The sequence below is a fragment of the Condylura cristata genome, unplaced genomic scaffold (genome assembly GCF_000260355.1).
Source record: "Condylura cristata isolate star-nosed mole 26May11 unplaced genomic scaffold, ConCri1.0 scaffold00022, whole genome shotgun sequence".
Lineage (NCBI taxonomy): Eukaryota > Metazoa > Chordata > Mammalia > Eulipotyphla > Talpidae > Condylura > Condylura cristata.
Window position 1 is genome coordinate 13,451,099 of NW_004567123.1, and position 9,463 is coordinate 13,460,561.

A 9,463-nucleotide genomic window follows, 5' to 3' on the forward strand; every position below is an offset into this window, starting at 1 on the left:
AAATCAATTAAAACCCAAGAAGTTAGATATTTTCTCATGAAGTCTCATTCATATACTTGCATTTATCTACAAGGAAAAAAAAATCCCTGCTGTAACTGGTAAAAACACGCTATATTAAAATTCCTAACTTGTACTAAAAATATTGTGCCGCCTTCTCAGCACTGCTGTATCTCTGTAGGCTATGAGATCTTTTATAACTACTGCCTCCACATTCCAATGACCTTGAACAATATCAATGTATAATATAACCCACAGTAGGAAATACTGCATCTTATTTGCTAAGATGCACCTTAGACTCTAATGAATAAAGAAGAGTGGTTTTTTTTAATTACGACACTGAAATGCTAGTTTAGTCATTGAATTCCTCTATATCATTTAATCACTTAAATGTATTTATTACTCATTACTAAAAATAATGGGTTAGGCATATTTTTATTTTCATGAAATTATGCTTTATTAAAAGTCTATATACCTGCAATATAGTAACAAAATGGAGTGGCTAAGGCTCCTTTTGCCTCCTGCCGCTGGCCTGCACAGCCACCACCTGCGGCCTGCATTCCTCCAGGCTTCATTGCCCACATGTGGTAGTGTGTTGGTGCCAAGTGCTTGGGAGTGCAAGCTCTGGACATGCATGGATGTCTGGGCCTGCGAGGCATGAGCAGCGGGCACATGCAGCTTTGATTATGGACACTTGGGCTGGAAGCCAGTGAGCACGGGGCTCTCTGTAAATGCAGACACCTGAGCTGAGAAGCAGGGGCTAGGAGGTGCAGTTGCTGCTTGCCTGCCTTCGGCCTGCCTGTGTCTGGTCCCCTGCTTTAGCATGAGTGGCCTGTCCAATCTGTGGAGGACTCCAAGACTCTCTTTATCTATCTGCCTGAATCACCAGCGAACCTGCTTGGTTAGGTAGGCTTGTGCAATAAATAGTCTCATTCAAACTTTCCATTTAAATCTGTTGACAACTCAAAAACAAGTGTCGGGGTAAAATACTGCAGATGTTCAATAAATATTGATGGCAATAGACATCCCAAAGTGAGCATATCCATTGTCTTCTCAGCAGGACTGTGCCTATGCTACATGTAAAGAAATCTTTATTTTGTTTTTTCAAGTTTAACTTTTGGGCATGTAGGTGTTAATATCTCAAGAAAGGTAAATTATTATGCTCCCCGCATTTGCCTTGGTACTTTGTTTCTTTTCTTTTTCAAATTAATTTTTTAAAGGCAATGCCTAAATAATTTTGCATAAAAACAAAGAACTTTTTTGAGTTGTGCGATTTCTTAGTTATCCAAACTTTTCATTTCATGAATGCACTTCAAAGAGATAAAGTGCTGGTTTCAGTTCAGAGTTTTTTCTGTGATATGAGTTTTTCTCTGCTCAACCATAATATTCAAACCTCACAAATAACCTGAGGTCCTTAAAACAGTTACATACAGCATGCCCACCAATAAGACACAGCAAAATTCCAGTCATTAAAAGTAGGGAGAGGAAAAAAAAAAAAAAAAAGTAGGGAGAGGGACAAGAATGCATGAAAATATTCAACAAATTGCACAGAAGGTCTGCACTGTACATGGTGGGTGTGAAGAGGGTTTTCCATCTCCCTCTATCACTGCTGAAAAATCCTGCTCCCCACCACCCTGAATACCACAGCAAGCCACAGAAGCATGGGTTAAAATGAGTTCTCTTACAATTCAGAAAAGATGTTATCAATTTCAGGTCGAGGGCAAAGATTGTTCAGGAAAACTCTGTACACTTCTGGAGTGAAATCTTCTTGAGGTATTGAATCATTCTGGAAAGAAAAATAAGGTGGTTATCAAATTGTCTTTTTCTCTCCCCATCTTCCTCCTTTCTCACTTTCTTTTCTTTCTACCCTTCCTGCCTCCTCCAGTTCTTCTAAGAGGTCAGGGCAAACATTCAGAAAACATGGATGGGCCCACCTGCAGAGTTCATTTAGAACTGGCTTTGAGTGATCAAAATCCTTATTTTCTCTCCTTTTCATTATAATTTAAGAACAAAAGTATTTACTTTCTAGAGGATGTTAAGGCAGTAAGTACTTCTAATAAGAAAGTTAGATCTAGTTAAAAACAGGTCTATATACCAGGGTTTTTGTAGGGTACTTTAACTTGACTTTCATCTTTTTATTGTAAACTATACAGAACATTAAATTTCTCATTTTAACCCTTTTTAAGGACAACCACACTGCTTGAGTGCTTACACAGGCACTGTTCATATGCTGTTTGAATTCATATGTTTGCATATTAAAAATATATATATAAAGAACATGGAGACAGATACTTTCAAAATGAAAACAAAAATTTTCAGTTATGTGTCTTCCCGCCACCCCCCGCCCCCGGCCCCGCAAGTGTTCCTCTGGCTTAAATAATCTGATAAGCTGTAAAGCAGTTTTTCTAAACCAGACAGTAGTCATCATTTTTGTGAAGCGTCATTGATATAAAGTCACTTCGACTTATTTTCTGTTTAGTCGGGCTGCTATGGAAACAGGAAGCATGTATTTGTTAACAGGAAGGACACTCTTTATGCAATTTTCCTATTTCAGGTATGTGTTTGTATGGGTTATTTTTATTTTCACATCCTTAAACCAAAGAAAATACTTTTCCTTTTACCATAGTCATTTGTTCTGAAGTACATTTTTATAGGACTATCTAAAAATTTTCTAAAAATGTACACTGCTTGCTAACAGGTAAGAGTACTTAATCACTTGGCAAATAGCAATAGTCTCATATTGGTGGGATGAGTGAATGAAATATATAATGGGAAAGTCCCATGGCTTGTTTTACTGGTATTTTGTCACTTACAAAATGGGGCAAGTATACCCTGTATATAGGTTCCATTCATAGGAACCTATTTCCTGAAATTTCCGAAATTTATAAATGCATACAAGATTTATTTATTTATGCACACAAGAACTGTGGTGCAGGCCAGAAGTTGGGGGTGAGAGAATTCACCAGAGACAGAGTAGGAACAGAACAGTTGGACTGACTGAAATACACTGCTGAGGGGAGCAGTGGGTGAGGCAGAAGAGGTCTGTTGTACCATGTGGGTCAGCTCCCTGGCATGGGATTGAACTGGTGCTGCAATGGCTGTAGGTAACTTCATAGTGCTGTGTTTTAAACCCTAGTGCCACCAGGGAGACCCACCTAAAGTCCATTGAAGCATAAAATAAAGGATATCCCTCTGGCTAGAAAATGCATATATTGCAGTGCCACCCTATCTCTGGGACAGTCACACAAGTCTTTTTAAGCAGTTTTATGGCCACCTTGAAATGAACCTATTTATCTTACTTTCACCTGAGAGATAGAGGGAAGAGAAAATTTAAAAATCAATGTGAGAGAATACTCAATGGTTTTGTTAGTCAACTCAAACAACTATTACTTTTATCACCCCCAAGTTTGTTCTCCTATTTGCCCTACTATTTAGTTACTATGCAGAGTTCACTCTACTCACTGCCCCCAACCTCAACCAGCACACACACTGGTTTATTGAAGGACATCAATAATTGTCTTCTTTCTATTTGATTGCATTTTCCCCCTGAGAATGTACACTGCTTGCTAATGGATAAAAGAACTTTTTGCCTGAAAGTCTTCCACCTGGATTGGGTTTTATTTTCCATCTGCGCTCCCATCATATTTTGCTAGCCTCATATTTCAATGCTCATTTAACTGCATCATGATGCCAGTTATATACTTTTTCTATTCCTTTCTAGCTTGTAATTCTATATAAGCGGAAGGAGATGCATTGCTTGTTAACTGGCCTAACTCCTATGTATATGTACAATAAATGTTTGTTAAATGAACGAATATAACTTATAACAAAAGTAGAAATTGATACTGAGGATTCTTGTATATTTCCCACAGAATACCAGATTCAAACTAAGTCATGGAGCAATATGCTATACTAAAAATCATATGTTAGCATATGAAAAAAAAAAAAGGACACCATTTCAATACAATTGACTTTCTTTGCTCATTTTTCACTTGTCTAATTTGATTGATGCAGATACTCCAAAGCCTTTGGGCCCAGAGTGTGAAAATGGGAGAAAACTAGGTTGTAGAAAAGAGTTAAAATGAGCATCATTAGAGTATAATGGTATAGAGAGTTATTTAGGAAAATAGCTATGGATAATTCCTAATTACTTACATTTTTAAAAAGATGAGGTTAACAAAGAACATTCACATTTCTCTTTCTGAGATCTCATGATTTGGTGAATTTAATGGAATAGATTCATTTTTGCCTATATGACTGGGATGTGAGGGGAAGGTAGGGAAGCCCAAGGTTCCTTACTCAAAAGGTCACATTCAGTGTTCAAAGACTCTCCTGTGACCTCTTCCTGACCACATCATTGAAAGAATGCATATTTTTTTCTTTGCCAACAATCCACCTTTAATTACACTCATTGCTGCATCTGTGACAATTTTCTCTTTACTTTTTATACTATCTGATTTTCTCTACTAGAGTGTGAGATTTTAAGGGAAGTGACTATCTCTTATTGATACCTTTCTGTGCCCAGCATGATGTCTGGCATATGACGGATATACCTAGTCAATGTCTGTTGTACAAGCCCAAAGGATAGGGCCAGATTTCAGGTTTTCTGATTGAGAGTCCAGGACTTGGTCCACCATGTCATGTGTCCAGTACAAAATAATTGCCAGTGATTGTTATCAAAATATTTTGAAGTCCAAAGCAGGCTTATGTCTTCCTTGAAATGCAAAGTATTAGCAAATTTAAAAAGGTGGACTTGCTTCATTTCTGCACTTATATATAAATAATTTCCAGAGGGAAAGAAAGATGGTGCTAAAAGCTTGTGGGCTGTACTTTAAAAGCTTGGTGGCATCTACATTTTCAGATTCCATGGACCAGGTTATGGCATGCCCGCATGTCAAATTAAAAATAAGAAAAATCAAAAAAAAAAGAAACTATGAAAAAACATTCACAGGAAACTATAACTAAATACTTATTGAGTATGCACTATATGCTAAGGATGTAATTCTAGGAACTTTACTTGAATGTTATCATTTAATTCCTTTTAGCTCTAAGAGGCTGGCATGGATAGTGACCCCATTTCACAGATAGAAACAATAAGATACCGAAAGTTTAGAAAACTTGTCAAAGGGCAGAGGTGCTACATTTTGAATCAAGGTTGCCTGAGCCCATAACTCAAATTGTAAGCCAGTAAGCTATATGTTCACATCAGTTTTTGGTTCTGGTTTGTATGTTTAATTCGTTTATGTATTAGGAAAATAATTATCTAATAAACAGGAATTTAGCATTCAGAAAAATGTATTTTAAAAAGATACTGGTTTATTGCCATGGGCACTAATGAACTGACTCTACAATAAAGACCTGTCTTGGCAAGTTTATAGATTATTTTTCAGTAAATTCAGGCATTCACTCTATTATCCATATTCTTGTTCTAAAGCTATAAATCAAAAGCTGAGTTAGCCAGGGAGAACGTGAAATAATGATAAATAAACTACTCATAACTAGCTGAATACTTAATGTGGCTTTAAAATGGAATTTTTGATATTATTGCTTTTAAGAATCACAGCTACAGAAATGATTATATTTCTGATTTATATTTGGATGTAAGAGATAGGAAAAGGCAAATATTATAGTTATTCGGGAAAAAGTTCTTTTATCAATTTTTTTTATCTTTAATAAAATTTATAGTATTCTTTAAATCTAAAATCCCTTGGTATTACATATATGTTCTTAACTATTGTAAACTTCTTAAAAAGAAATATACTAATTTATTCCTCCTCTTCTTTCATTAAAATGCAAATACATATTCCATTGTATGTTAAAACTACAATGCAACCCAATGTCACTGAGTGGTTTTCACATTATTAAGTCTTAAATCAAAGGTAATTTGGTAGAAAACTATTTTCAGCTACTAGAATGTTGTGAATAAGGTGGTAATTTTATGAATATGGAAAGTTCTTCAGAGGTCTCACTGGAAAATAGCCAGTCTGATTATTACTAGAAGAATAGTAGTAGTAGTTGCTTTTTCTCTCTTTTTTGATATGATGTGCCTACTAACAATTAAGGTAACTTTGGCAAATGACTGTACTCTCCAAAGGAGTACCCTCAAAAGGAATGTGTTATTCCAATGGATCATGTTGGTCAGGATACAAGTTCAAGTGCATTAATTATCCCTAACAATGTGCACAACGATAATGTTTAAAAAATCTCAACAGGATATCCACTGTGTTTCTGGTAATGTATCTATTTACAGAACACAATTAAACTATCTTGGATGGCTGCTAACTATTAAATGAGTCTCCAGATAGGCAGTGCTATCTACCATTTATGTAACCTTTTCTTCTGCGCAGTATTTAAAGCACCTAAGTGTATCTATACTCCTTTTGCTACTTAGTGGATACTTTCTAGAATCACTGTTCTGTAGATATGCATTTACAAGAATTCAAAATATCGTCAGTTCACACAAACGTTTATTTCCTAGCTCCAAAACTATACCTGTTTTTCTTGGGTGCTAGAGGAGGCAGGTGATTTTTTTCAAGCATTCTAATTTTACATGCCCTCCTATTTAAGTATACTTTATTCTGAGTAATGATCTTCCCAAACTTTATGATTGAGGTTGATAATTTTTTATAAAAATCTGTTTCCAGAAATTGTCATAACATTTAATTTACTAAAATAAATATTTTTTGACTTAAAACATAACTCCTGTTATTTGAATTTCATTGTCCTTTTAAAATGTCTCCAGCTGACATTGGCATGAAAACATGAACCTATAACAGACATAGTGTATTGTAAAAACTCAATTTCCATTTATTGACTGAATTTCCAAAATCCAATTGTTTAGAAAATTTCAATTTATAGAGGATTGCTTGATAAAATTAATTTTTTATTCAGCTTCATTTTCTATTCCTTCTTTGCCTTAGCTAGACTTGTCTTTATATATCTTTCTAAATTCATATTTCACACTTTCTTTGTATGTTTAAATGCAGTTGTCTGTTATCACTTACTTGAACCTTTAAATTTTTTTCCAGCCTCTGGACTATGCACACATTACTTTCTTTTTCTGGAATAAGCAAGCCCTTATTTCTATAGCAGCATTCCATTGCTCTTTCTCACACATTCTCTCCAACACACACGTCAGTTGACTAAAACCACCAGTTAACTCTATGGTTGTTGAGGCCTGGACATCATTTTCTTCCCTACCATATTCTCAGTGTTTGCAGACACCTAATATGCACTCAAGAAATATTTGTTGAGTCCAGACAGGACCTTAGCTGTTACATCCTTCTGATTCCAAAGTATCTAACAAAAGAGTAATCATGCACATTCGATCTTTTTATTTTGCTTATTACAGTGAGGCTAAAATTTTTGGGGGAAGTCTCTCCATAACTCTACCCTGTATTTCCAGTTTTTTATACCAACAGCAGGAATCTTATAGTAGAGAGACATTCTTTTTTTTCTATCAACTATCAAAGTTGTTATAAACTTCACTTTTCTGAAGAGGATACACAACTACAATTGGCTGATGAATTGAAATAGCACTCAACACTTTTTCATAATTTAATAAAAAATTTAAGGATGGTTTCTCAACTTCTTTCAATGCTACTTGAATGTTGCCAATATGTTTCAAGAGGCTCAAAAGTTCCTCCTGTAGCCTAAGTGTTATCCATGGAAAGAGCTTACTTGTTGCTTAGAAACTAGGATAAAAATAATTTGTAATAAAAGAGTTCTGCATACAGAACCAGAAAAAGGCTTTATGCAACAGACTCAGTTCTCTTAGAAATGATGCTCAATATTACTATCCAGCCAGATAAGCAGAAAGGCACTAAAAAGAAAACAAATTTCTTTATTTTATGTGGTTAATGAATTTTGAGTGCCTCCACTATGTCAGGATTTTTGAAAAGCATGTTACATGTTTTTCCTCTCTTCTCTTACTAGATGTACAAAGTAGGCTCTTAGCTGTTTTGATTCTGTACTCCTCTCAGTAAAACTTCTTTAGCACAGCCCTCCAGAGTATGTAAATATATTTATTTATAAAGCATATACTACTGTAATTATTAACTTTTAAGTCTGACACTGGAAACATTCTATTTCTTTCAAAGTTTGTACAGTCCAAAAGTGATGCTATTTTTTGTTGTTTTACTTCATTCACATGTGAGTGAAATCATCCAGACCCCACCTCTACCCTTCCATTAGCCAAAGGGCACTTAGGTTGCTTTCTTGGCTGGTGGAAATAATACTGCATTGAACCTGGGATACATATATCTTTTGAATTAGTGCTCGTGTATTTTCTTGGTAAATATATAGAAGTGGGAAAATTGGATCTAATGGAATCTTCAATATTTGCTTTTTTTTGCCCTGAAAATACTCATTCTTACAAACATGAGGCAATATTTCAATGTTGTTTGACCCATATTTCTCTAATAAGAACATCTTTTTCATTGGAACACCTTTTCACGCACCTATTGACTATCTGTATGTCTTCTTTGGAAAAGTGTATACAGATCCTATGCTCATTATTAAATAGGTTTGCTTATTTTATTGTTGAATTTTATGAGTTCATTTTAAGATAGAAATCATAAAAGGATGAGACAAAATTATATATCAAATATCTTCTTGATTGAAATTCATAACTATTCGCCTTTATTTAAGATACTTCAAGAAATGATCTGTTAAATGTGGAATTTAAATTATTGGTAACAATATCTTCAGCCTATATTTTATACAAAGACACACACACACACTTAGTTTATAAGGAACATGGGTCTCTCTAAGTTTAAAATACTGGCACTATGAAGTTAAAAGGAGAATAATTATAGTTACCCTATATATTGTAAATACCAATAAATAGGCATTTAATTTAAAACATTTCAAACAATTTTTTTTCTTTTTATGGTATCTATAGGAGAACATGGAGATGAGTTGAACCTATTGTGTGCCTCACATCACAATATATGTAAATCAAACCATCACAAGTTAAGCCTTAAACATGCAGTGATATATGCCAACTCTTTCTCAATATAATTGGAAAGAAAAAATTATGTTCAGATAATGTTGGGGCAAGAAAGACTTTAGCTTGATTATTCCGAACTATTTAGCAGTGCCACATTCATAATGGCACCATGCTTACCCTTGAAGATGGAAGACTACAAGCCTCTAAAGCAGTTTCAACTCGCTTCCGGTCTGCTGAAAACAAGCGGTATATGCTGTGAAGTGAAAGTACAACAGTAGAGAGATGTTTACAAGGCACAGGGACCACAGCACTTGTTGATGACATCAACTAAAAACATTACCTTCAATCAAATCTCTTTATCACTTGTTTTTTTTTTTTTTTTGGCTAAGAAAAGTTAGAGAGGGCAAAATTACTGTGACTTAAGCAATTTAGAAGTATATTTCTCTTTCACATAACAGAGTAGTCTGAATGGGTAGGTTTTTTTCTTTAGAAGATGGCTTTTATCACTGGATCTGA

The 9,463-nt window shown here is 34.8% G+C and overlaps 1 protein-coding gene across 2 annotated transcripts in view; it reads right to left on the minus strand.

Annotated features, from left to right (window-relative positions):
* Positions 1-9,463, minus strand: part of PLCB1 (phospholipase C, beta 1 (phosphoinositide-specific)) — a 591,356-nt gene that overhangs the window by 186,480 nt on the left and 395,413 nt on the right. For both annotated transcript variants that reach the window (XM_004687179.2, XM_004687180.2), the window contains exons 7-8: positions 9,125-9,200; positions 1,683-1,783 (exon numbers count right to left, since the gene is read on the minus strand). In XM_004687179.2, the coding sequence (XP_004687236.1) occupies positions 1,683-1,783; positions 9,125-9,200 (177 nt within the window). The remainder of the gene's footprint in view (positions 1-1,682; positions 1,784-9,124; positions 9,201-9,463) is intronic.